This window comes from Electrophorus electricus, chromosome 1 (genome assembly GCF_013358815.1).
Source record: "Electrophorus electricus isolate fEleEle1 chromosome 1, fEleEle1.pri, whole genome shotgun sequence".
NCBI classification, from domain to species: domain Eukaryota; kingdom Metazoa; phylum Chordata; class Actinopteri; order Gymnotiformes; family Gymnotidae; genus Electrophorus; species Electrophorus electricus.
In genome coordinates, this window is record NC_049535.1 from 7,121,010 (window position 1) to 7,148,281 (window position 27,272).

Sequence of the window (27,272 nt, forward strand, 5' to 3'; positions counted from 1 at the left end):
TTATTCACATGTCATCCCACCATCACTGACAGGATGGATTGTTACCAAAAGGCTGGAAAAAAATCCAACATTCATCAGCATGAGTTGTGAACTATGGAGAGTTAATTCCTTTGCTAATTAAATTTGTGACATTTTGGTGATAGACCTGGCAATAGGAATAGCATAGCACTGACACAATGATCACTGATTACCAGAACAAAAACAATGGAAAATAGTTGTATATGTAAAAATGTTCTGGAAACAAAGTTGAGCTGTTCTGGCTAGTCCTCTACCCTGCACAGCATCCTGGAGCTTCCACCAGGATAGTTTACAGACTGTCTTTCAGTCTACTTTTTGTAGTTGAACAACAGGGTAATTCACCTCCCTTAATAACTCCCATGTTTTACAATCATGTTAAACTTACATCCATCCCTTCCATTCAGTCTCAAGCACTCCATCCAAACTTTTGTCAAAAGCTCCTCCCGAACACACAAATACACACTTAGCACTTAATGGTAGTAGCCTATCGTTTTGTGTGCTTCAGTCAAACTGATTGACAGGTAGTACAAATTGCCTCGTTGACGAGAACTTGTCTGTTTAATATAATCAGACTTGAAATGAAAGGTTACAAAGCCCAGTACTTTAGTCGCTTGGAGCAACTATAAGCACATATACATTCACAGTCTTTGGGCAGCTAAATGAGGTATTCCTTTTCCAGGGGTTACTGTGTTTGATCTTTGTTCTTTAAACTAATTTGTTACACATCAGGTATGGGTGTATAATCAACTAACCATTCAGTTTTCTAAGCATATCAGCCAATCTGAGAACATCTATAGGTGTACCTTGAAGATGACAACAGAGCAGTTTCTAACTGGATATTGTATGCATTGTATGTCATTATACTGCACCATATTTGTCAGAAGGCCTAATCCATGGAAATGTAGCACTTTGCTGAATTAAGCACATGTCAGTTGCATTTATACATTTTGGGGATTATCAAAAGTCATCAGACCCTTCCTCCTGCATGTGTGTGTGTGTGCCCAGAGTTGTGGGTTAGATGTGGATTTGGGTTGAGTATGGGTGGGTGTGTTGGGGGGCGGGGTGTTGTTGAACATTCTGATGTTGATTCTTTATGCCAATTCTGAATGATGTTTTAATGTCAGAACTGTAAAAAGTCTTGAAAGTCTCTTACTCATACCCGAGTCAGGCCCATTGAACTCTGACCCAACCCTCCACCACACTTCTCTGCCTCATATGATTACCTTTCCACAATAAAACAGTCAATCTTAAAATTTCATCTGAGCTCCAGTCATTACATGTCCATTATTTCTCTGTCACCTTTGTCTGTTCCAGCCACCAAATTCTCTGCTGTTCTCTCTGTCTTTCCCCCACTTAGATATGCTTGACTCAAGCTATATTTTTAAACAGACGAAGGAGACAGCTGATTGGATGCTGGAGTAGGTCATCATATGACCAAAGATAGCTGTCATGTGTAGTTCAGGATTGTGTAGCTTAGTTAATATGCTAGAAAAGAGAACAGCTTTCCATTACCAGAATATACACATATACATTCACCTTGACAGATATCTCCCCAACTCCTCAATATATAGAAAAACATATGTTGGAAAAACCCCAGCAAAACTGGTAACACTCTTCTTATTTATACCATAAAAGCTATTTTGTAGATAACACAGAGAAATAACTGCCATATGCATGCACAGTATGAATAAGCACATCTAATGCACAGTTACAGGACACAAACAGGACATAACCATTTAAGTGCATAAATTACAGTATACATACAGTTCCAGTCAAACATTTGAACACACCTGACTGAATGTTTGTTTTTAATAGTAATCAGGGCATTTTAACCTAATGGATTACACTGAAAAATAAAAATTGGGAAGAGTGTTATTCTATATATGAATTCATTTTCAAAACACACAGGCACAATTTTATATACACCCTAAGCAAAAGGTTTTCTTTCAGAACTTTAGTTACTCACACTACAAGTGCTCTGTATACGTGAGAATGTCTTCCAGACTGATGGAAAAGCATCACAGGTGGCTGCTTTATGAAGCTGGATAAGAAAACACCAAGAGCATGCAAAGCTGTCATCAAAGTATAGAATAGTTACTTTGAAAAATCTAAAATCTAACATAGTCAAAGTTTGTTTAACACAGCATAATCACATATATGCTATTTCCCTGTTTTTTCAAATGTAGAAAATAGTAAAAATAAAAAAGTAGGTGTGTCCAAACTTTTGACTGGTACTGTACATTGGCAAAATGGGCATATATCAAACACAGCATCAAGCATACTTTTGTGCTTTAGCTTACTGAAGTTCAGTATGCTAAATCCATACAACAGTAGATACATTCTACGAAATATGTGATGTAAATCTATACAACAGTACATAAACAAATACTATTCTACTTATCAAGAAAACACATGTCCTCCTGTCTTGTAAAGTAACACAGACACATTTGTGCTTAAAACAGATAAGCCTACATAATATGCATTCTATTTTGTGTCTCTATCTTGCCTGGTGTTCTTCAGAAAGGTATTTTTCTGATGTGCTTTGGGAAACTTTGATGTCACTTTGATTGCATACCATGAAAACTCTATATGCACAGTACATGTATATTTCATGCATATGATGTTCATTTACATAATCCGTGCTCCTCGGCAGTGGGGCCGAGCTCGATTGTTCTGAGCTGGTTTAGGATGTGTTCGAATGACGCCCATTGGCCAACGCGTGATTTACAGCCTCTGTGGAATTAGACGACGAATGCGAACAGTAGTGCTGGGAGAGTAAGGGTGGGTTGGGTGGGGGCGGAGGTAGATTTTCCTGGACGAGGCGCGGCCGGGGGGTGAATTACAACTACTGCCGAAGTCGAGCCATTTGAAATACACAGTGGTCTTTGAGACTGTGAAGGAACTTCTGCCGAACACAGACACAGGAACAGTAAGAGTCATGTCCAAAAACGCTCATCAAGCTCCTCGTCTAAATCTCGCGGAACTTACTGCCAAGCAGTTCACTGACATCTGGAATCACTTCGATAGCGATGGTAAGTGGAACGTGCTGGTAGAAGGTACACCCTTCAATTAAACTATTTACATTTTCAGTTTTTGGCATGTACTTACATCTATGTATCAGAGAGTGTACTCTCCATGAGTAGCGAATCTATCATCTTGGTGGTGTAAACACCTACTCTACCACGTGAACTACGGGAGCGTTAAAGAAGCTTTTCTTGAGTACTTGTTCATATTTTTTAATCTTTTATTTGCCTTTATATGTGCTTTATCGATGCCCAGTAATTCGGTGTTCAAGTACGCTAACTGAAACTGTTCACTGAAAAATAGATGCATAGAGTGTTATATTATCGCACAGCCTATTTAGACGTCAGTTATTTTCTCGTCGCTGAGATATCTATAAAGTAACAGCGGTAAATCACGTTCTTGTTCACGTGTAATTCACTTTTACGATGCGATTTCCCTTCTGAATTATTCAAAGAATCTTGTGCATGGGGCACTGGGTTGATTGCTTATCTTTGCAAAGTTGCGTGAGACTTATACAAGCGTTTTCTGGGAGCTGTAAATTACGCTCCCCACGGCACCTATTGATTGTGCGCACAGCAGAAACGAAAGCTGTGAATTAATTAAGTATCCATGAGGTTCAAAGGAGGGATGTGATTGACTGCCGTGTTATAAGTACTATTTAATGACCCAGTAGAGACTAAGATGAAGTTTGGACCAGCCATTATCCAAATACCTACGCCTGGTTGTGCGTTTTGTGATTTATAATTCTAGTTATACGTTAGAAATGTTCCCGCTGAACCTGAACTATGCTTTTTATCATAGATGGCAAAGGAGCAAACTTTAAACCTTCCACACTGGCCCTTATTTATTGTACATGGACCCATTCGGTGAACATGATTATGCTGCTGTGATGCGAGAATAAAACGTCAACAACAGCGCACGGGATTTACTCTCATCCGCGAGCGAAAAGGCAGTCACTCCTGAGAGTGCAAGGGAATCCTGCGGAAGCCCCGTCGCTTTACCGTCTGCTCGAGTACCTGATACGTTTTATAGGTCCGTTGAGACGTGAGTGCAACAGAGACGGTCCATCCCTCAGAGTGCCAGGGAAAAAGGCCTGCTGCGTGGTCAAACAGGATGAAACATCAATTTAGACCCCAGGAAAAAAGGGGAGGGAATGAAGTTTAGAGACACTGAGGCATGCGATGATCCGATGATCAAATGATCTGTTATATTTAATATTCACAAGAAGTGTCTTTATCCATAACTGGATTATAAGCCTACTAGCCTATATGCAGACCTGGTGCATCAAATAATAATAATTAATGTCTCACATTTGATGATAAGATGCTTCGTACTCAAGTTTTTCACTGGTCATGTTTAATCTGTGTTCAGTGTGCACGCAGATCCGTGAATAAAAATAGGTCACTAAGAATAAATACATGAAAGCATTTCCTTTCCAAACACTTTACAGAAAATAGGATATTTACATGTACAGTTAATGTATCACATTAATTATTATTTTTGTTTGTTTCCTAGGTAATGGCTATATTGAGGGGAAAGAGCTGGAGAATTTTTTCCGGGAGTTGGAGACGGCACGTAAAGGGCTAAACGCGGTAAGAACAACATTATCCATTTCAGTGTGGATCTTTATTTTTAAATCAAGAAAGTAAATACTTTGTAGTTTTTCAGTATTTTAACTGTCTCAATGTACAATTTGAATAATTCGAGCCTACGTTCTACTGATTCTATGATTCTGCTGTACAATTACTGTGAATGAGGGCTTTTAAATTAAATAGACAGTTCTTCTTGAGGACCTAATTGGATTGGTTTCTCAAATGAACACTTTTGCTTAAGTAGATTTTATAGCTACCAGAACATAATTCTGTAATAAAATGTATCAAAGTAAAGCACTACAGAATCTGGTCACATAGTAATTTCACATAGTGAAATGGTTTCTCATTGTCTTAGAGCACTCTCATTAAACTCAAAACAACAGTGTAAATTTCTTGGTGTGCTGTTATTGTCTTCCGATCTTTATGCTTTACATTTTTGTAGCTTTTTAGGTTACTTATTTTGAAAAAGTACACTTTTAGCCAAGAATGTATAATGGTATTTTTGTGGAATAGTTATATGTGCTTGGCCCTGCCAGGGCCCTGCCAATGCTGCATTCAGACAGAAGATACAGGAGCTCATGCATAAATTTGACCAGAATGCGGATGGCAGGATTGAGATGTCAGAGGTAAAGCGCCTATCCCTAACTTCCTGAAAGACTTTATTGCATATGTAATGCTGGTTTGAAGGCTTGAAGGGGCATCATTAGAGAGCCCCTGTGAGATGGAGAGAACATCAGAGATAGAAGTGGAGGATCGGAGATGGTAGAGGCAGGAGGAAATTTGGAAGAAAGTGCACATAATGGAAATAAGAATGGAAGGAGTTAAAAATGAGTAATAGGGAAAGGGAAGATGGATCAGGGTGATGAGGATCACATGCTACTTCCCTCTCTCCCTTTGTCCCAACTTCTCTCTCCATATTCTACGTGCGTGCTTTCCATCATGGACATTTGTAGTACTACCTCCCTAACTGTCTGTCTGCCTGGATAATTGGCTCATGGGCTCATAGCTATTTGACTCTGTGTCTGCACCTCTCCTGTCTTTGTGCTGTCCATCATCTGACTGGGAGCAAAAAAAAATCTAAGTCAGACATCTTCTTGCATCTGTTAAAAGATTAATTAACAAACATGGCAGAAATTATGAAGCAAAATTATGGGACTAAATCACATGCCTGACAATGATGGACATGATGCTCAGGTAACTGTGCTAATCACAATCACCAATTAATTTAGACTGACTTTAAGTCCCTTAGGAGAAGATCAGAGATGTCCACTCATCTTTTTGTGTACACTTTGAGCACTCTTCTTTAATCTCAAACTCAAATGCAAGGCTGGCAATGGAAAGACAGCTCATTCTGACTCTTTATATGAGACTATGAGGCTATGAACTGTGAACCAACTTATAAAAGCCAAGCCCCTGCAGAGACAGCTAGAGATTGAAATCTGTGGTAAGCCATTTTGTTTTTATGATATTAGTAGTTGCTTGTCAGAGCTTGGACCTAAGGCATGGGTTGAATTACAAAGAGTTTAAGCAAAGTTTTAGAGAGGAATAAGACAGCGCAGTACTCAGTGATCAGCCACTGTGCCACTGCCAGCAACACAAACAGAGAATGAGACGTGTCAGTGTTATGCATCTAACAGCCCCAGAGACCTAACAGAGTAACATGATGATTTATCCTGCATTCTTGCATGGAATGATTGGCACCAGTCAGGCTTGGCACCAGTCAGGTTTGCCATATTAAGTTTCTCTGTTAGTAGCCAGGTTGGATGAAATCAGCTCTTGAAAAAGAATAGGTAAATCTGATAAAGAATAGGTAAATATAATTTTTAAAAAATAGGTAAATCTGTTAGAGAATAGGTAAATCTGATTACAAAATCAGTCAATCTGATAAAATAATACATAAACCTGATCCTTTATGACATTTTAGCTGACACTTTTATACAAATTGATTTACAATTACAACTTGAGCAAATGAGCATTAAGGGCCTTGCTCAGGGACCCAACAGGGGGTGATGGAGTATGAACCAGCCCCCTTTCAATTACAAGTCAAGCACCATAACCATTGAGCTACCAAAGGAATGTTTTTTTTCTAAACTGCTTTCATTCTCAGACAACTTGGTTGTAAATTGAGTACAAAGATAAAAAGCTTAAATTTTCATTTTCTCCCATAAAAATGAGGAATGGTAAAAATGTATGAGCTACTTTTAGAGAATTAATGCCAAAGCCCCATCTTTTGGCTGTGGCTAATTAACCATTAGACTGCTTTAATAAACACTGACATGTTCGACATTAAGTGATAATTTTGCATATCAATGCAAAAGCATCTGGTTTAAGTGGACTGACGGCTGTCGAGCTTTGTGAAGTTTAGGGTTTCACGGCTTGGGGGTGTCAGTGATTCAGTGCTGGGGGCTCTCTGCAGAGAGCAAAAATGATAATACAGGGCATGAAATTGAGCCTCTCATCCCTGTCCAGCACTTGCAGGAATGTACATCCTAAGATAGTGTGGAAGGGGTTATGTGTAGTCTTTCTGCCAAGTTGCAGCTGCGCGTTGAGCACACAGAGCTTCAGATGCCTTTGGCTGTAGAGTGTGGTCTGTATGGGCTGTAGAGTGGTGCTGTCCAAGGTTCTGAAATCTCTTTCCATGCTCATGGAGCCCTGGAGAGGTGTGGTAGGTTGGAGGAAAGGGGCTTGTTGTACATTTTGCAGCAGAAGAAGAGGGCTTTATCAATTGTATTTTCTTTTAGATCTATGTTACATTGCATTCTGTATGTATTTAGATCTTGATATTTGTCTTGAATAAATCTCACTCTTTCTTTCTCTCTCTCTCTCTCTCTCTCTCTCTCTCTCTCTCTCTCTCTCTCTCTCTCTCTCTCTCTCTCAGCTGGCTCAGATCCTGCCTACAGAAGAGAACTTTCTCCTATTTTTTAGACAGTTTGTGGGATCTAGTGTTGAATTCATGGTGGTATACACACACTCTGGTTATTTTACTGTACTTCCACACTAATATATATCTTACATCTAAAGACAGATTTGATGTCATCTGTTGGATCTCATACACATTTTACCCATCTCAATTTTTTTTTTTCTGTAGAATCTGCGTTAGTTAATTCAGGGGATTATAATCAGTGATTCTTGTTGATCTCTCTCTTTCTCTCTTTGTGTGTGTGTGTGTGTGTGTGTGTGTGTGTGTGTGTGTTAGCTCATGTAATAATACACGGTGACTTTGTAAATAATACAATACAACAAAATATGTCTGCTGTGTTGACTATCTGGATTACAATTACAAAATGCTAATTTGTGAATCACTTTGGAGTAGGTAGAACATTTGACATATGATTGAATTTAATTTAAAAAGCATTCTTTGTGCACTTATCAATAATAATTATGATACTAGAATTATACAAATAATGAAAACAATGAAGTCTTAGTTACTGTATTGGAATTACAATTGCTCTGAATATTCTGAAACATAAACTGAATAAACTGAAAACCAGGCTCCTGAATAATTTTCAGTAATTTCTCAACAACACAGAAATAATTACATATTTAAAACAAGAAAAGCTGTTAAAATAAAAGTAATTAATAAATAAACTGAAGTTTTATTTATTTACACCAATAAAGAACTCTATTCATAAACAATTAAGACAGTTGCCAAAGACAGTAAACAAGTGAACAGCTATCTCAAAAAGAATGATGCTCAGAGTAATGTTTCATTTTTAGGCATGGAGAAAATATGACACTCACCGCAGTGGCTATATTGAATCCAATGAACTAAAGGTAAGTAAAATACCTTAGCTGTAGGTAATAAATTAATACACTCCTTCAGTTCTCTGACTGAGAGTCTCTTTTTTCAGAGCTTCCTCTCTGATCTCTTGAAAAAAGCTAATAGACACTATGAGGACAAGAAACTGAATGAGTACACCCAGACTATAGTAAGTAGATTTTTGCACTTTGAATTATTGCAAGCAAATATTGCTATGCCTATATCTAAATCTAGTCTTTATCTCATTAACCTAAAGGAAATCATTTGACTCTTTTATTGTTTCAAGTAAAACAAATAAAAAAACCCCATTTGACCTGCCTACGAGACCGCACCTGAGTGTCTGTTTTCCATAGAATATACACACATATTTTCAGTGATATGTCTGCCAAGATTGTGTAATATGTCTGAGCATTATCTGCACAGCTAAAGATGTTTGACCTGAATGGGGATGGAAAACTAGGACTGTCAGAGATGGCCAGGTAAGAAACAGAAGTCTGTGTGTGTGTGTGTGTGTGTGTGTGTGTGTGTGTGTGTGTGTGTGTGTGTGTGTGTGTGTGTGTGTGTGTGTGTGTGTGTGTGTGTGTGTGTGTGTGTGTGTGTGTGTGTGTGTGTGTGTGTGTGGCAGAGTGTGAGTATGAGTATGAGTGTGAGAGTGTTAAAAGTCTTTTGTGGTGCTTCTAGGTTACTCCCAATGCAAGAGAACTTCCTGCTCAAATTTCAGGTAAAGTCAAATTGCTTTCATTGTTTTGTAAAGAGCATTATTATATCATCATATACTAACATTAGATATAACACCATTACATGCTGCATTACATGTTCTCAGACATGTATATAAGCATATATACAAAAACATAAGCCAAGCAAAATTATGTACAAATAATGCACAGAAAGTACATTTCATCCTCTGCCGTCTGGATTGATAAGGATTATTTTAATCCTTATATGGTTATGATAATCTCCATATATTTATCTTGGATACAAAATACAGCTGTCTCAACTGCCCTTCAATATTTTATCCTCTCTCCAATTCCCCCTCCCACCCAGTCTCTCTCATATAATATGCAATATTATATTAAATGGTGGAGGGACATATGAAACATGGAGAGGTAAAAACTCTAGATAATTGCAAAATTCCATTCCTGCAGCATGTTTACAGCAGATAAAAATAGGGTTAGAAATCATTGTTGTCTTTTTCTTTTTGAATGCTTTGAAATACAGAGGAGAAAGGTAACAATGTCATTTTCACAGATTAATTTTAGTAATATCTTACAGAAAATATGGAAATGTATAAGTAATATGTATAATATTTTCTGAAATAGTCATGATTAGAGATAAATAGCTAAATCTTGACTTCATTAGTGCAAAATTCAACTGTAATCCCAGGAATTGAGAGGATTGTTTCTTATTATATTCAGTACTATGATATGTAAAAGCAAGTATTTACAATTATAATGTGCACATTCCATTGTCTCTCTGCTTAGCCTTTCTACTCTATCTCTCAATAAATGAATGACTAAATGAATGAACATTTTAAATCCCTGCTTCTTCAATAGAGCTTTAAATTGTCTTCTGATGAGTTTGGTGAGATATTCACTTTCTATGATAAGGTGAGAAATCCTGTTAACCAGTTCTGTGAAATGACTGTACCCTTGCATGCATTTCATCTTGTGCTGCCTAGTGTCTAACTGTCAAAACAAAACTATTAAACACCCACTTGATTCATTCTGTACTTAAGGCTGTAGGGCTATATTGTTGTTTCTCACCAGGATAGTAATGGTTACATTGATGAAAATGAATTGGACGCTCTGCTGAGGGACCTCTACCAAAAGCACAAAATGGTGACTAAAGGGGGCCAGGGAAGGCGGGGTAAAGCAGAAGAGACCTATAGTGCATAATTTATGTGTAATTATGGAAAAGTGATAATACTAAGTGAAATAATTGCAGAGATGGAAAGTAGGATTACGTGAATGAGTAATGAACTATTAAGTATTAGGAAAGTGTGGAAGAAAACTATAAAGAAGGTGATAAGAAGTTTTGTCTTTTTGTTATGATAAGTAATTCTTATTGATATCTGTGCATGTGTGTGTGTGTTTGCGTGTGTGCGTGTGTGTGTGTGTGTGTGTGTGTGTGTGTGTGTGGGAACAGGAGGCTGATATACAAAGTTTGGCCAGTTCAAAGAATTGCATCATGGCATTGTCTGATAGAGGAAAGCTCTTCCGTACTGAACTGGAGATTTTGCTGTGCAAGGAGCCCTTTCTCTGATTCCTGACCTCTAACTCTTGCTCTCTGACCTCAGAGCTTTACCCCACTCATCCTTTTTCATCCAATCCTGGTGCATGTCCTCACCTCACCTCACCACTTTCCTCTCCAGTCAGTGTATCAAATGTGCAAAGCTTTCTGATCTCTGGGGCTTATCTCTCCCTGAAATGTGGCTTCCTGATATATGCTTGTATAGCTTGTATTTTTGAATATTAGAACTAATTGTGATAGTACAGAAATGGATATGTGTAGCTAGTTACTTATTTGGTGATATATGCTGTCTAAATTAGTTTTCATGAAATCTCTTTTAGTTAAATCCCCATTCTGAAGTCCAGAGTGCCAATGTTAGACAATACTGTACTGGACACAGATTATGGTCCCGTCCTCCTATGCTATTTTGTTCTGTTTTTCTTTCTGTTGTCTCTTACTCTCTGTCTCTCTCTCTCTTTCTTTCACAACCCCTCCCCCTTACCCCACTTTGGGTTGAGATAGAATGCCTGAGCTGTATTGTTGTTATCTCTGAGAGCATTACTTAAATAAATATCTGAAGACTTCCATTTCTCTTTAATATGACCAGACCCTCTCTCTCTCTTCACCCTATATTCTCCCTTTAATTAATGTTTTCCTGACAACTGAATTACAGTACTGTATGTGAGGTTCTGCTCCTCTGAAAAACCACTTTAAATCTTGACACTTTAAATCTTGACACCAGTCAACCACAAAGTCCTTGTATAATGGATTTTTCTAGGCCCCAGCTAGAAATGACAATAGATATTTGCAGTGTGTATGGTAGCTCAGCGTAGTTTATTTTCCACAGAGATAAGTTAAAGAAAAAAATATTCCTCACAATGTAGGTAGCTTTATCTTCCCAAGAGCTGGGGGCTTGTGTGACCTCTTAACCCCCCCGCCACCCCAGGAAGTATCTACGAGGGTGGAGAGGTCCAGCGGATGGCAAAGCACGCACACAGTAATGTCACACATTTCTCTGACCTTATCTTCTTTCCAGCTTCTTGAACTTAAGAAGCACAGCTTAAGATAGAGTTTTGGCTACTTTATAAAAGCACCATTCGGTTTATCAAATAGTGAAATTGCAGTGTGGAAAGATGTTCCTACAAACAATGTCAAAATAAATACATTCTATCTTTGAAGGCTGTGTGCTCGAGTTGCGGAATATATTTTAATCTAAGCGGTACTCCCTACCATGTCTAGTAAATGCTTATAGGTTGAAATAAGCAGATATTGGTTGTGATTGGACCAGGGGTTTCCGGTTCATTCATCGTGGAGACGATAGTAGCAGCCGGTTTATGAGGAGCCTGGCCTCTTTCTCTTCCTCGCATTATATCAAAATAACTTCAAAACGCCAGAGGGCGCTAGCGAGCGAATCCAAAATCAATTTGGGGCGGAGGGTGAATAGAGCTAAACAACTAAAACGAAAATGTAAAATAATTTCATACCACATGGTCAGGATCTACCTTTAATTTTGGAAAGTATAAGTATGTATTACACTAACAATAGCAAAGAATACCTACCTGTACATTTCCTATTTATATTATTCCTATTCCAAACTGGTTTTTGGAAGTAGGACACCAGCATTTCTGCTTCTGAGTGCTGATAAACTGCTAGAGAAGCATAAATGCCATGCTGCAAAAGGCACATAATCCTGACTTGAGCGGGAAGTCATACAGTCACTGTTAGTTCAGTAATACTTTTAAGTATTTGGCTGCTGTCTCTCCTGCTTATGGAGGCAGATGCAGTGACAAATAAATCACCCAAGAGTCTGTCTTCAACTTCTCTGACAGTAGCCAATATTGTATTTGTATTTGCAAAAAAAAAAAAAAAAAAAGAAAAATATTAACCTAGCTAGTGCTTATTGCTATTGTAGCTCATGTAGCTGTCTGTACCACCTGTTTTTTGATAGGCTGTTTGGTGTATTTTGGTGCATGCATGTGTATTTTTGAACATACATGTTTTGACGTGCATGTCTTGTTCGGCTCATGGTGGACTGAGGTGCAGATGGGACCTCCTGACCCCATTCTTGGGGTGAAGGAGGCCTCCAAACAGGATTCAAATCCCCAGAAGTTTAATCTGGGTGATGGTGCATACCGGGATGACAAAGGCGAGCCCTATGTTCCCAGCTGTGTCCAGAAGGTAAGTGCTCTGTTGCTGTACTCTACCCATTTGCAAAAACACTATGTGTATGTGAAGATGAATGAGGTACAAATAACTTTAAAACTCAGAATAGAAGAGCTGTGAGCACATCTAATGCATGGCTGTTAAATCAGGCCTACAAAATGATGCAGACCTGACTTTATCTCTGCAGTAACATACACATTTATACTGACAACTTGAGACAACTTGAGAACTTGAGTAAAAAATGGATCATTAAAGATGTTTGTATGCAAGCTTGCAGAACAGAGAGGTTTTATCCATACTCTGTGAACTCCTGTGTATAGTCTAACTGTGGAAGGCGTGGGTCAGGGGCTATGTTTGACTCAACAATTTAGATATCTTTACATATCAATACACACATTCTACTGTCTGCTTTCAGCCAGAGTAGGATGGCCCCGCCCCCTTTGGTTCTTCTCAAGGTTTCTTCCTCTTGCTCACTGGAGGTTTGGACTCAGACATTTGTAAAGCTGCTTTGTGACAACATCTTGACTTTGACACAGTGCAAATAATAGCTACTGTTTGTGAATGTCCACACTGCATTTTTTTTTTCAAAGGAGGTGTAATATTAATTTATTAATTTATACAAAGTTTTTAACCCCCTGCCCATCCCCAATTCCCTCTTAAAATAAATGTTGATCTTTCTGCACAGGTTGAAGCTTGAAATGGAAAGATGTATATAAGGTTGGGAAGGACACAATTCCCTGCTTGTTCTGGCACAATCTGCAGAAGCAAAACGTGCTGGTGTTCTTTGACATGGTCTATCAAGGCTTTGCGAGTGCATCAGTAAGGATGCATGGGCAGTGAGGCACTTCACTGAACAGGGCCACAATATTTTTCTGTCTCAGTCCTTTGCCAAGAACATGGATCTCTATGGTTAGTGTGTGTAAATACAAGCATGTATGCATGTTTGCATGTCTGAGAAAGTGAGTGTGTGTGAGTGTGTATGCCTGAGAATTGGTTATGTCAGGTTGTAAGCAAAATAGCTTTAAATATTACTGCTAATGATAACTTTGCTTGGCGCTGATGATCCCATTTACAAGTGGCATGTTCGTTCTGGTAGGCAAGCATTTGGGAGGTTTCATAGTGGTGTGCATGGATGCTAAGGAGACAAAGAAAGTGGAGTCTCATCTGAAAATCCTGATTCTTCCAATTTACTCCAGTCCACCAATGAGCGGAGCCCGTATTGTGGCCACCATTCTTAACAGCCCAGCTCTGCACAGTATGTGGTATGATGTATACTGGAATTACACTTACATTAACTTCTTTCTTGTTTTTTTTTTGTCTTTTTATTATGTTTGTTATGTTTTGCATGTGTAGGCTGGAGAAAGTATAAGGAATGGCAGATCAGATTATTAAAATGAGGTAGATGTTAGTGTCTAATCTGAAAAAGGAAGGCTCCACCCACTACTGACAACACATCATCAACCATAATGGCATGTTCTGCTTCACAGTACTCAAACCTGACCAGGTAACACTGCAGTGGCGCTCCTACGTTATTACATGTTTGGCATCATCTAATTGTATATGTGTTTCCCAGGTTGAGCAACTGATCAAGGAGTTCTCTGTGTACATGACCAAACTTGGTCGCAACTTTGGCAAACATTCTAGGACAAGAAAGGAAGCCGTAGCTGTCTGCATCACTTCCTGTTTGTATGTGTTGGCCCACATCTAGACATTGGACTTGGCTCTTTGTTTTGCTTCAACTAGCTGCCTGCTTAGATCCTCGTGAACCCTGATCATGTGATAAAGAAGTGCATAATGGATAATGGTTCTTCTTTGAGTCAGATTAATTTATGAGGAATCAGCTGAAATGAGTTTTTTTCCCTGTTGCATATTTCTGTATGAATTGTATTTATTGTGCAGGAGACACTGAGAATTAAAGAAGATTTCTGTATTTGTTTGATTTTTTAAACTCATCTTTAATAATTTCATTCAAGATCTGATTTTCATAGTGGTCCTGGGCCTTCTATTGATTAAATGAATGACATCTTGTACTGTACAAGCAAAACAAAGTGATATTGAAGGTAGTTGAAAACTTCCAAAAACTGAAGTATATGATAAATGGTAGCTGTAGGAAAGAATGATGAAGAACATGAATAGCAAACAGGAACTCGAGCCAACTTGTGTAGAAATTTTAAAATGGATTTATTTACATTTTCCACTTTTGATTTTTTTTTTTTAAACCACTGTAGTTGTTCATGCAGTGACAATTCTTGTGCTGTTTAACCAGCTATCCCAAGATCCTAAGCAATTCTCAACCAGAAAACCCTTTCATAAAACCGGTTTGGTACCGGTACATGCAATGCAACGAAAATATATAGAATAGAAACGACAGAAAGGTGGGAAATGGAAACTACTAAATGGCGAGGAACGGATATACCCGCACGTAAAAACTTCAGTTTGAAAAATTTCTGATGCAGTAAATGCAACAAATCTGCTGAACCTACATCAGGGTATAAAATACAAAAAAGCGCCAGAGCACAATGTTTGTTGGTATAAACCTTCTGTAAGCTATATGACGAAGTCAAAAACTGACCTTTGAGCTTCATTAGGCACGTATCTTATTACACGTTATCTTCTAAACGGCGAACATCTGTCCACATGCAGGATCAGAAGTTTTGGTAAAGATGTTACGCCTGACAGCTGTAAATCGAAGCTAGCAATTCCCATCATGCCCGACTGGATCACATGACTGTCACATGTTACTGTATCAGCAGCACTCAAATTTAAGTACGGTGATGAGGTGACTACGAAGCTACAGACTTCAGTGGGAACAAAAGAAATACTACTAAGAGGACTGTTTTATTTTTATTTTTATTTTATTTTTGTTGTTGTTGTTGTTGTTGTTGTTGTTGTCGTCGCTGTTGGCTGCTTAATTTGTTTTCACGGTTAGGGAGATGGATCTAGAGCAGGTCAGTAATAATTCTAGTGCTAATATTACGTGGGACACAGGAATTTCGGGGCCTGTTAACAAATGTTGCTACACTCTGCCGAAATCTGGTTTCACTGACAAGTAGTGATACGTTCTTGCGCGTTGCCGCTGTTTATATAAATGCCTCATGTCGGGTGCCAAAATGGTTGGATTATTATTTATAAATTAGCTATCTTACTCGGTCTGGATAATACGAAATAAAAGCCGAGACCTTGGTTGTTTTAGCTGTCTTCGTCTCGTAGCAATCAGACATAGTCTTGATAAGTGGGGCTGGAGTTTTACTGGCTTCACACTAGATGCTGTGAAACCACATTTGACATTTATCAGCACGTCATCGTCTTGAGCGTCTGTACTCACCGTGGACGTCCCTGTGTTGCGTGAGCCCTTTCAGTCAGTGCCCGCTCTCGGCCTTATATGTTTGGGTGTTGAGCCTATTGATTTAGCCTAAATGTTTAACTTAATCGCGTGGGTTGAAACGAAATTGATGTATTGTGGCTTGGTGAAATTTAAACCTGCTGACACGTTACGATACTTAAAAAAAAGGAGAAGCGAGGTCTGTGGCCAGCCTATAAGTCTATAGGCAACGTCGCATCTTTCGATTCCTCCACTTTATTTTGCACACCATTGGATTAGCGGTATGGTGGGTCACGTGAACTCTTTAGAGATTTAGGGCAGAGAGCCACGTGCCTCACGTCTAAACCCTGTTATTTTATTTTGTCTTGATAAAGACCCAGAACACTTTTGGTGTCCTTGTAATATCATCTTAAGTATATTGTATAGCAAGTACACCATATGTTTCTCTCATTTAGTATTTGACTATAAAAATGTTTGGTGCTTTTCATAGGTCCTAAAAGGAGTTGAACACAGTGGCCTGACTATGGACAGTTCTTGACCCGCAACATGTGGGTTTGTATGAAAGTCCAGTAGAAGTGTGAATACATGTGTCTGCTTTTGTCTACATGGCATTTTTGCCTCTATGGTAAAATATCCTCTGGTATCTCTGAATGTTTGCAAGTGGAAGCCCATAACCTGTGATCCCTGCTACATGTTTGCATAAGGCTGTTTGTTAGTGTGCAAAAAGAGGAAGAGCAATGTCGCAGGTGGACTTGGTCGTGAACGCCGAAGTGGGTGATTGGGGTTACAGTGAAGATGCTGGTGAGAGGGTGTGGCTTTTACAGAGCCCCAGTGTGGACTCAATTCAGCCTACAGGCCAATCACAACAGCGCAAGGGTGGGACTTCATCATTTGGAGCAGTCTTCATAGTGGTGAATGCTGCCTTGGGGGCAGGGCTTCTGAATTTCCCTGCTGCATTTAACATGGCTGGAGGAGTAATTGCTGGAGTGGTCCTGCAGATGGTGAGAGACATATGCAGACATATCCTGCAGAAATTGGTTTCTCACTCAAGACTGCAGACTGATGATGCATGCTTATTTGTATTTTTAGGTGATTAAAATCTAATGTTTGTTATTTAAAAAATGCTTAAATATTTTCTTTTTTTCCAGAGTTTATTAATCTTCATCATCACTGGCTTGGTGATCCTGGCGTATTGTTCACAGGTGAGCAACTGTACTACTTTATACAGCATTGCATGCACACAAATCTTATCGTACAAAGCTGTTTCTGATTCTTTATACGGCATCATATGCACACAAATGCATCCTACAAAGCTGTTTCTGATTCTTTAGGTCAGCAATGAGAGCACATATCAGGAAGTAGTTCGTGCTGTATGTGGGAAGGTTCTGGGAGTCTTATGTGAGATCGCCATCGCTGTCTACACCTTTGGCACTTGCATAGCCTTCCTCATCATCATCGGAGATCAGCTAGACAAGTGTGAGTATCTTGCATATACACTGACATGCCTAAACATTATGGCCAGTCGCAGGTAAAGCAAATAACGATCCTTAGTGGTGGTGTTCCGCTGATTGACCATGGCCTCATTCAGCAGCATAATGCACCCTGCCATAGTGTTGTTCCCCAAACCAGCCTTGGAGCTGTGTTAGTGGCACAAGGAGGACCAACTGCAGAATAGGCAGGTGGTCATAATGTTTTAACTCACTGCTGTACACACACACACACACACACACACACACACATGCATGCTTGTGCCTCCTTATCTAACTGTATGTGTTTCTGGACAGTGATTGGTGCAGTGGCTCATGAGTCAGAGGCAGCAGTCAACTCTCACTGGTACACGGACCGCAAGTTCACCATCACAGTCACATCAGTGCTCATTATACTCCCACTCTCCATTCCTAAGGAGATTGGCTTTCAGAAATATGCCAGGTACAGATTATTCAAATCTAACAATTCACTAATTTCACCCTAATTTGACTCTGATTTAATCAGACTATCAGTTAACTACTACTTGAGTTGAAAAGGTGCAGTATAAATTTCTGTAGACAGTATGCATTGCCATGCCCAATTCAAGCCATCTTCTAATTTCAGTGATCAGTTTCTGACCAAAGGTCTTGTGTTGACTGGATATTTGTAGGTGGCTCACTGCTCTCAGCCTAGCAGGGACACTAACACATGACACTAACATGTAACTATAACTCCAGTAATGCCTCAGTGCCTGTACTGATATCAGCACAACACTCCACTACCATCCCTTTACCATGTCCACATCACTACTGGGTTTGTCCACCACACAAATATCTGATTTGTTTCTGTGGTTTGATACTGACAGGTGAGGAATGGGTTTAGCTGTTTTCTGTTTTAGCTATTGTATATTCATGGACTGACACTCAAGTTCTTCCTAGCATGTCCATAGGATTGTGTGGAACTCCTTGAATGCAAGCTTTCTTCTTACTACTTAATCTTTAGCATGCTGAGCGTTATTGGCACCTGGTATGTGACAGTCATAATTATCATCAAATATATTTGGCCTGACAAAGAGGTTTCTCCTGGAATCATTCCAACCAGGTTTGCATTATATTTTGCATTGCTCTTTTTTCAATAATATGACACTGCAGTAGTAACTTGCATCTGTTTTAAGAAGCGCTATGTAAATAAATTTTGATATTTGATTAGTACCTGAAATTTAAGTGCATCGTCAGTGTGTTGCAGTAATATGAACATATTAGATCATGTGAACATTTTCTGGTGTTTTTTCTAGCCCTGCATCCTGGACCGATGTGTTTAATGCCATGCCGACAATCTGCTTTGGCTTTCAGGTGTGTTTGTGTCTGAGACACATTGTGCATATGGGAATTATATCACTTGATGAACGAGTGTTGTAGTAATAAAGCCCTGCCTTTATAAAGGTCTCCTTATTAATCTCACCTCCCCCAACAGTGTCATGTGAGTAGTGTTCCAGTGTTTAACAGCATGAAGAAGGCTGAGCTTAGGTCCTGGGGTGGTGTGGTCACGTTCAGCATGATCATCTGCCTCTTTGTTTATACAGGCACAGGTATGTGGTGTTATAAATGTGTCTTTGTGCATAATGGTGTTTGTTACATCATTTCAAAATGCAAAAAGAAAGCTCTGTTTTAGCCGTTCCTCAGTTCACTGGGATGTAAGGCGAATGCATACATTTTTCCTCTCCCTGTTGAGCTGGTTTGATGTTGGGTGCTGCTTTTGTTGCAGGGGTGTGTGGTTTCCTGTCTTTCGGCTCAATTGTGAGCCAAGATGTTCTGATGTCATACCCATCTAATGATGTGGCTGTGGCCATTGCCAGGGCCTTCATCATCATCTGTGTGGTCACCTCCTATCCTATACTGCACTTCTGTGGAAGGTAACCAATGATAAAGTGTGTGTGTGTGTGTGTGTGTGTGTGTGTGTGTGTGTGTGTGTGTGTGTGTGTGTGTGTGTGTGTGTGTGTGTGTGTGTGTGTGTGTGTGTGTGTGTGTGTGTGTGTGTGATCGATCTACCATGTCGTGTAAGCAGTGGAATGTGCACATTCATCACTGTGTTTGTGTGATGGATGTAGTGTGGTGAGGTTACTCTTGTGTGTGTGTGGGGCCATGGCAGGGCAGTGCTGGAGGGTCTCTGGCTGCGTTTTAAGGGTGAGGATGTGGACACAGATGTAGCAAGAGAGAGGAGACGAAGGCTGTTGCAGACTCTCATCTGGTTCTGCCTCACGCTCCTCCTTGCCCTCTTCATTCCTGACATCGGTCGCGTCATCTCACTCATTGGCGGCCTGGCTGCCTGCTTCATTTTTGTGTTTCCAGGTATGCTAGTCTACTTAACATAATGTTAATTCATTAATGACAAGATTAACACCATTCACGCTATCAGTATTGTCTTCTAATATTGTTTTTGATTGTAATGGATTATTCATGCATTGACTAATTCTTATAAGATTTGATTGAGTTTGGTATTTGCTTTGCTTTATGTAGGGTTGTGTTTAATTCAGGCCAAGCTGTCGGAGCATGATGTAAGATCAGCCAGGTAAATGCATTTTCTCTAGTTAACTGTAACCATCTGTAAATGTATGTGCATATTTAATGGTTAAATTGCTCATAAATTGTAGCTGGAAGGGACTGGTGACTTATGGAGTCATCCTGGTTACTATCGGAGCCTTCATCTTTGGCCAGACCACCACCAATGCCATCTGTCAAGATATCGACCATTCCAGAAACTTATAGCCAAGAGGGTCCTGGTATCCCACTGACCTTGGCACCCAGAAACAAAGTCCTTTGGTGAAGGGGTGCAGGCTGTCCCTGCTACTTATGCACTGACCACATTCTCTAAATGATTTTAAATGTGCAGTTATAACAAGACAGTCAGAATAAGCCAACAGGGTCCTACCTCTTATGAAAGCCAGAAGATGACAGCATGTAGCATGATCCCTGCTGCTCTTGGTGTGTAAAAATCAGGCACCAACGCATAACACACTACACACTTTATGGGCGCACACAACTTTTTAAAAGAATTTTAAGTTTAAATTTGTTGCTCAGATAGACACATTTTTAATGCACTATTACAAACACTGAAACAAATCAGGTTCAGTGTGCGGAGGAGTTACCAACATTTTCCCATTTATTCTGTTTTCATAAATATTTTCTTTGATCTTGTTTTGTCTGTTCATAATTTTGTGCCATTATAGATGGTTTGCTCACCAAGCAGAAAGTCAAGGTCTCCATTTAAAATTATTCTGCTTATTATTTTAACTTTTTTTCAGGTGAATTGAATATGAAACAAGACGGAAAAGTCATGTTTTAGGGGCCGTTGCCTGGTTGTATAAAACACCTTAAGCAAAATTCTCCATTAGGAAAACCCCTAAAGGGCACATAAAGAATTGCACAGTAAGAGCTGAACGGTCCTCCTCGCGTGTTTTTTCTTAAACTTGAAATAATGAGTGCGTTCGCATGCATTTAAACGAGTTGTTATTTTTAAGTACAATAAGTCACTTTTGATCTAGACTATCAGTATAGAAGGGAGAGCAAATCAAGAAACTTATGCTGATATTAAAATTCAAATGCACTGGAGTTCTCCCCTGGAACTGTCAGTTTTTCTCTGTGTGTGTGTGTGTAAAATAAATAATTTTATATATATATATATATATAAAATATGCTTTTTGTGATGTCATGTTCATAAATTCACTGTTTACAAAGTGGGAAGAGCACTGTGCAGAAGCAGTTGCATTGTTTCCATCAAAGGCGAAGCTACAGAGGACTTTTAATTTTGCATGACTGATATGATCGTGATAACTGGGCAATCAAATTTGGATTAAATTTAAAACATTGAAAACTTGTGTTGCTTTGTGAAAGTCATATTTCATTAGATCACTTTTAGCCATTACTTGAACTTTTAAATCCATGTCTGTCACTTTGATCGTCAATACAGTAATAATCAGTTTAAATACGGTTCAAGCAAGTTCATTATTGATCAGTGTTGTACACAAAATATGTCGAAGGTTTACAGTTTTTTTTTTTTTAAAGGATGAGTAATGCACTTTTGTTTGAAATCAATAAAGGGAAATTATTCAGTCCAACATATGATGTCTGATATTCCATACATACTGCATTGTGACTGTAACATTACTTGACAACTATGTTGTAGGTTTATATTGGTGAAATACTTTATTATGCAGTTTTGTTAAAAAAAAGTTTTCATCCATAAACTTTTTTTTTCTTTCTTTTTTTCCTGTGATGGCTAAGTGGTAAATGTAAATGTAATCAAATTATTGACAATTGCATTCAGGATGGACTGACAATATACATGCAATATGCGGGTTTTTTTTTTTTGGGGGGGGGGGGAGGGGGGTTAGTCAGGATTGAAAATGTTTGTATTGAAAAACAACAAACAAACATTCACAAATTCGCCAGTCAACTGCCAGTCTGGACTGGGCAAAATGAGCATTTCTGCTTTAAAAAAAAAAAAAAAAAGGAAACGTGATGCACTCATATTACTACACATAAAGATGTGTACATACACTGGTTCACCCTTGAATGAAGAAGTGGGTGGATTTCTATTGTGGTTCTGCTTCTCTATACAGAGAAAATCACACATTTGATCCAAGTGTATATGTACATAAGACAATACTTGACTTAGTTTTACATATCAAATACACAAATAAGCTACTTGACACTAAATAGATGTAATGCATGGAAGGAAACGAAAACTTAAGATTAATTTTGACTGCGAATTTTATCCTGAGACTTAGAACAGCTGTCGTGCAGCGACGTCATTTAGCAGCGTCACGCACTATGAACCATGCAACATGAGAAAAATTAGAAAAGTTGAATAAAGTTTTCTTTACCTACTGTAGCCTGTATATCCCTGTCGATATTTTATTTCTCTAATTAGTCTACTATATTATTGTCATTGTTGCATGGATTCCGTATTTTTATTGTTACTCTTCTTATAGCCACATCGAGTTCCTGGGATGAGCAATGTCTGGAGGTTACTGTTAAATTCCTGAGCAATTAATGAATGTAGAAAACGCCGTCTCCTTCCGATAAAATGTAGAAAGCCTGTTGATGAATTTCATTGTATTCTAGTCAGTCATTCTTAAAACGGAATATAAATTCACTGCTAAAGCTTTTATGCACTATAAAACTAGGTAAAAAAATATGTTAAATAACATGACCCAAAACACTCTGGTGTGGTCCTTTCCTTTATCCAGAGAAACCAAAGGTATTGAGAGCGTCCACCCATCCACCCATCCACCCACTTTTGCTGCGCCGATATACACAAGAATCGTTGGTTCCTAGGGGAAATAATGTATAGTAACGCAACAGCAGTCTAGCTAAAGTACTTCCGGTTGAATTGGAACATGGCGATAACTTTGAAGAACAGTCAAGAAATGTTGCGAAGATGTTGGAGACTAGGATCACGTTTGCAATTTCCAGTTACAAAACAAATTCGTAAGCATTCTTTTTTTTTTTTTTTTTTTTTTTTTTTTTTTTTTTTTTTAAAGCTCGGCGATAATGTCTGTGACTCTATCAATAACAATTTGATTCACCTTAGCTAGGATAGCTAGCGGTTCCTATGCCTTCTGTCATCACTGAATGTTGTAGCTAGTTTAGCTAGCTAGCTAACCTTGTTGTTAATGTATATTTATCTTATTTCCAGTGGATAGGTTAAACTTTCATAATGTTACCTATGTTAGCTATGGGCTCTACATCCCGTCGTCTTGCTTTGCCCTTCGTTTATATTTGGGGTTTTGAGCGCTATTTCTGGGTATTATTTTTTCCTAAGGTATTACTTAGATACCATACCATACCATAGTATTGTTTTATCTATAATGCTTTAGGATTACTTTCCACGTGCCAAAATTTTTTTTTAAATTTTGTTGATCTTAATCCTGTATGATACTGTACTTAGCCGTCCATAAACTAATGGTCAGGGCTACATTTCTAAGGGATCTCAGTCTTGTCTCTATCTGTAACACTGAGCTAGCTAGTTACTTCATTTTTCAGGTGATTTTTACTGTTGAAACCCTGAGGAGCATAGTAAACAAATGTTTAAAACTTCAGCACTAACCCCTAAACAGCCCCTGAAATACACTTTGTACTCCAATGCACAAGTGCAGTGTTGAAGAGCCATGTCTTATTTGTATTATTCTGTGTTGTGATTGCTAGAAGGACCTTTCTAGGACCTCGCTGTGGAGACAAAACAATGTTGAGTGTAGTAATGAGCAAAACTAACCATTTTCACTAAAATTTGACTAAAATTAACCAAATCCGATTTTACTTCTTACAGGCTGTATAGTACCTTGCTTTACACAGTGTCAGAGGTCTAAGTGCATCATCTATCCTAAGAGGTAGGCATCCACCTAGACACCAGTTGTACCCCTACACTGCACATTTTATGTGGAAAAATCTGTTACTGTTCTGGGTTTTGAAATCCACGAATAAATTAGTCTTATTTATCAACCAGTCGGGAAATGTCTCTATGACAGGGTTGTCCTTCCTAAATGTCAATTTCCTATGTCAGTTTAATGCTAGACGCTAGACTTCTAAATCCTTGGAGGGAGGGGCTTTGGAGAAGGGTTTGGATGGAGTGTGTATGATTGAAGAGGGGGGTGGCAGATGTCAAGAAATGTAATGTTAATTACATCAGTTATAACAAAAGATACTAGATTGATTACTTTATGACAGACATTTTACCTGTCAAGACATATTGTTCATTATAAATGTATACAACTAATAACTGAAACTAAACATTATGGCCTTCTCCTTCCTAAACTGATTTAGTATGCAATAGCAGGTTATAAAGAATGTTCATAGGTAAATTCAGTCTCATTCACTGAAGAAAGTTTGCACTGGCTAATAAAATAATTTTATTGACAATTATGAAATGAACTGTGATACTTGCATTTCCTTTTCATAATTTTGTTTCTGACAGTTACATACCAGAGACATCACTTTCCAGACCCCCATGGCCAGAGCTACCGTTAGTTGACCACGAAGAAGAGCAAAAGAAACATCAAGGCACAGTAGCACGCATTTGTCATCATTTCATTTTCATGTCTATTAAGTACCAAAGAATATATTTCCTTATATTTATTTGAACACATTTGATCTTTAAATAAATTCACTAATAATAAGGAGGCAAAACGTTATTCTGCAGTTAAATGGTTAAGTTTATGTTTCAGCCATAGCAAAAACCTAAAAAAGATTCTGAAAGCCATGCATTTGTTTTATTTAGTTATTCTGGATTCACTTGTTGCAAGGCCATGACTGGCTATGTTTGAGACCTGTGCTAGTCAAATAAAATCAGTTCATTCCTTTAAGTCACATCGTTCATTCGTTTAGGGAATCCAGTAGGAAATCAATGCTACTTGAAATCAAAGGTCCTTACAAATTTTGTCATTTATTTTCCTTACTTCCTTACAAAGTAGGCCTACAGAGGACAAAACTGGCCTATTTATTTTGTATTTAGAGTCATTAGACTTCTCATCATGTGCTTTAATATATGGGTAAAATCTAATATGTGACCACTTATGATCTTGTGACTTGTGTTTAGATTAAAATTTGATGCTGTTGTAAATCTACCCAGCCTTTGCTGTAACATAGCTTTCGTTATTGGTAATGAAGTGATAGTGATAGTTAGCCCCAGGACTCACTGGATCAATCATTTCTCATTGATTTTGATAAATTATACATATTTATTTGATACATTTATTTTATTATTTTTTTAAGTGACAAGTGTGAGTACACCAAAATAACGTAATAAATAGCACTTGAAGTAAAAGACAGTTGTAGTAAAAGACATTTGAAGTAAAAGACTATTGTCATGATTGTTGTCCCCTCTTTTTTACAGCGGTTGTCCAGAAGGTTAACAACCTTCTTGAAAATGTAGAATATGGCCGGTTATTTGCAGTTGTCCACTTTGCCAGCCGCCAGTGGAAAGTTACCAATGAAGATCTGATCCAAATTGAAAACCACATTGAGGCAGACTGCGGTGATAGGATAGTACTGGAAAAGGTGCAGCATGTTCCCAGCATCCAAATTACACATTAAAGTGTTTGCCTTTGTCCCGTCAGATCTTCAAGGGTATTTGTCGCTTACAGTCTCGCTTTGTGTAGGTGCTGCTTGTTGGAGGGGAGAACTTCACACTCATTGGGAGACCTCTTCTTAGGTAAAGTCTATACCCTAGCAGCACTGATTATTGGAACAAATCACTGTTTACACTGTTTTGTACAGAAATTTTCTCTAAGAGATGCAAAAAACTAACTTTTAAAAAAATCTGTTTTTGAAGAAGCCACAAAGATTTATAAAAAAAACATGTTTGCTTCTTGGTTATGTACAAATCTAAAATTATGCTAAATTTAATATTATATCCCCCTTCCACATACACAATTGTAATACCTCTAATTCTGTTTTTCACGTTCATGTTAGAAATGGCAGAAAATGTGGCATGTCTGTTTTCTGCATGCGAAGACTCTGTTCCTTCAGCTTTTAGACTGTCTGTCTGTCTCTGCTGTTTTCACACCCAGCCGTGATTTGGCCCGAGTAGAGGCTACAGTCATCGAAAAAACAGACTCGTGGCCCATGGTTCACATGTGTTTCTGGAAGAGACATAGGTTTCAGAAGAAGAGAAGTGAGTTCATAGCAATCTAGCATGCATTAAAAAAAAAAAAAAATTCTATAGCTGTTCCACCAGTCAGGATATAATATCCATGAATGTGCCGGCGCATTAACTTTACCACTGGCGTTCACCATGAATCTCAGCTCTATGCATATTTTATAACTCCATGGCTAGATCATGGCTGGGCTGAAGCTTCAAGTATGAGTTTACCACATCTATTCTGATAATGTGAGTGACAATGTGTGTGTTCTTAGTGAAATTATATGCAAATGCAAGAATACTAGTTAAGTACACTGTATTAATACGAATGTTTGTTGTTTTTGTAGTTCTTCTATAAGAGCCACCATAAAAATATGGATTTCACTGACTCTAAGCACATGCCACTCCTGGATTATCAATAGGGAGAATCTCTGGTAGTCTTGACGAATGGCCTAAATTCCTGTGCATGCACAGATGCCATTTACTGGCTAGTTCAGTGATTTGTTTGAAGTAAACAGGAACTTTTCGTATGCAGCAGAAGTGCATAAAGCGGATGACTGCTTTCACTGTCATGACCGTTTTCATTGTACAGATTGTTTACAGTAGGCGGCACGTTCCACTTATCTGTATAATGTGAATTGCATTATTATGTATACTATGTGCCTGTGTTAACCTGTTACTCTAAAGCATCCATATCTTGGGTTGGGACTTAATTGCTGGGCTGCTTTTGAAGTGGATGTGAATAAATTTGTTTGTGTTTTTGCAGTTATTGTACAGCCACAGACGGTGCTTCGGATCAACAACATTGAGGTGTCCCCAGGACTAACCTGAGCTGGCACATTTTGTAAAAACTGTATGTGTCCCTCATTTGAGGAATTTGTAACTCAGTCTAATGAAATTTTGAGCAACATCTGTCTCTGTTAAGGTTATCATTTAATAAAATCTTGCTCCAGTTGTCCTATCATAGAATTTACTACTGATGACATTGCATTTGTTTCCACTGCTGCCACTGGCATTAGTCATTTCCATTGTATTGTAGGCATACAAAAACGAGGTTTAA

The 27,272-nt window shown here is 38.5% G+C and overlaps 3 protein-coding genes and 1 pseudogene across 7 annotated transcripts; all 4 read left to right on the plus strand.

Annotated features, from left to right (window-relative positions):
• The first annotated feature begins 2,872 nt into the window (after nucleotides 1-2,872).
• LOC113586068 (calretinin-like) lies at nucleotides 2,873-11,171 on the plus strand. 2 transcript variants are annotated; one of them, XM_027023923.2, is made up of 11 exons: nucleotides 2,873-3,050; nucleotides 4,558-4,634; nucleotides 5,171-5,260; nucleotides 7,513-7,593; nucleotides 8,352-8,408; nucleotides 8,486-8,563; nucleotides 8,818-8,873; nucleotides 9,076-9,115; nucleotides 9,948-10,001; nucleotides 10,161-10,232; nucleotides 10,540-11,171. In XM_027023923.2, the coding sequence occupies exons 1-11, from the start codon at nucleotides 2,957-2,959 to the stop codon at nucleotides 10,654-10,656; spliced, it is 816 nt and encodes a 271-aa protein (XP_026879724.2). In that variant the 5' UTR covers nucleotides 2,873-2,956; the 3' UTR covers nucleotides 10,657-11,171. The 2 variants fall into 2 exon arrangements, with proteins under 2 accessions (XP_026879724.2, XP_035385454.1); XM_035529561.1 differs by lacking the exons at nucleotides 9,948-10,001; nucleotides 10,161-10,232.
• A 1,495-nt stretch (nucleotides 11,172-12,666) lies between these two features.
• Nucleotides 12,667-14,494, plus strand: LOC113586076 (annotated as a pseudogene).
• Nucleotides 14,495-15,529: 1,035 nt separating this feature from the next.
• Nucleotides 15,530-21,689, plus strand: slc38a7 (solute carrier family 38 member 7). 4 transcript variants are annotated; one of them, XM_027023928.2, is made up of 13 exons: nucleotides 15,530-15,734; nucleotides 16,599-16,656; nucleotides 16,813-17,109; nucleotides 17,257-17,310; nucleotides 17,440-17,584; nucleotides 17,893-18,037; nucleotides 18,578-18,676; nucleotides 18,870-18,927; nucleotides 19,049-19,163; nucleotides 19,340-19,487; nucleotides 19,724-19,923; nucleotides 20,092-20,143; nucleotides 20,226-21,689. In XM_027023928.2, the coding sequence occupies exons 3-13, from the start codon at nucleotides 16,846-16,848 to the stop codon at nucleotides 20,338-20,340; spliced, it is 1,395 nt and encodes a 464-aa protein (XP_026879729.2). In that variant the 5' UTR covers nucleotides 15,530-15,734; nucleotides 16,599-16,656; nucleotides 16,813-16,845; the 3' UTR covers nucleotides 20,341-21,689. The 4 variants fall into 4 exon arrangements, with proteins under 4 accessions (XP_026879729.2, XP_026879728.2, XP_026879730.2 ...); XM_027023927.2 differs by having other exon boundaries at nucleotides 16,599-17,109; XM_027023929.2 differs by lacking the exon at nucleotides 18,578-18,676 and having other exon boundaries at nucleotides 16,599-17,109.
• Nucleotides 21,690-22,952: 1,263 nt separating this feature from the next.
• On the plus strand, nucleotides 22,953-27,181 carry mrpl21 (mitochondrial ribosomal protein L21). The gene is made up of 7 exons (XM_027023924.2): nucleotides 22,953-23,064; nucleotides 23,903-23,963; nucleotides 24,548-24,633; nucleotides 25,466-25,629; nucleotides 25,731-25,783; nucleotides 26,142-26,245; nucleotides 26,979-27,181. Exons 1-7 carry the CDS (start codon nucleotides 22,974-22,976, stop codon nucleotides 27,041-27,043), a joined length of 624 nt encoding a protein of 207 aa, XP_026879725.2. The 5' UTR covers nucleotides 22,953-22,973; the 3' UTR covers nucleotides 27,044-27,181.
• Nucleotides 27,182-27,272: the final 91 nt, after the last annotated feature.

What these genes read in the sequence shown, in the direction of transcription:
- slc38a7 (XM_027023927.2), top strand. Translation starts at nt 16,846, where the DNA reads ATGTCGCAGGTGGACTTGGTCGTGAACGCCGAAGTGGGTGATTGGGGT. An exon ending in CAATCTGCTTTGGCTTTCAG is followed by an intron (nt 18,928 to 19,048) that starts GTGTGTTTGTGT and finishes CTCCCCCAACAG; the next exon opens with TGTCATGTGAGTAGTGTTCC. An exon ending in CTTCATTTTTGTGTTTCCAG is followed by an intron (nt 19,924 to 20,091) that starts GTATGCTAGTCT and finishes TGCTTTATGTAG; the next exon opens with GGTTGTGTTTAATTCAGGCC.
- mrpl21 (XM_027023924.2), top strand. Translation starts at nt 22,974, where the DNA reads ATGGCGATAACTTTGAAGAACAGTCAAGAAATGTTGCGAAGATGTTGG. An exon ending in TGCATCATCTATCCTAAGAG is followed by an intron (nt 23,964 to 24,547) that starts GTAGGCATCCAC and finishes TGTTTCTGACAG; the next exon opens with TTACATACCAGAGACATCAC. An exon ending in TAGGTTTCAGAAGAAGAGAA is followed by an intron (nt 26,246 to 26,978) that starts GTGAGTTCATAG and finishes GTGTTTTTGCAG; the next exon opens with TTATTGTACAGCCACAGACG.
- LOC113586068 (XM_027023923.2), top strand. Translation starts at nt 2,957, where the DNA reads ATGTCCAAAAACGCTCATCAAGCTCCTCGTCTAAATCTCGCGGAACTT. An exon ending in CACGTAAAGGGCTAAACGCG is followed by an intron (nt 4,635 to 5,170) that starts GTAAGAACAACA and finishes TGGCCCTGCCAG; the next exon opens with GGCCCTGCCAATGCTGCATT. An exon ending in TTGAATCCAATGAACTAAAG is followed by an intron (nt 8,409 to 8,485) that starts GTAAGTAAAATA and finishes CTCTTTTTTCAG; the next exon opens with AGCTTCCTCTCTGATCTCTT.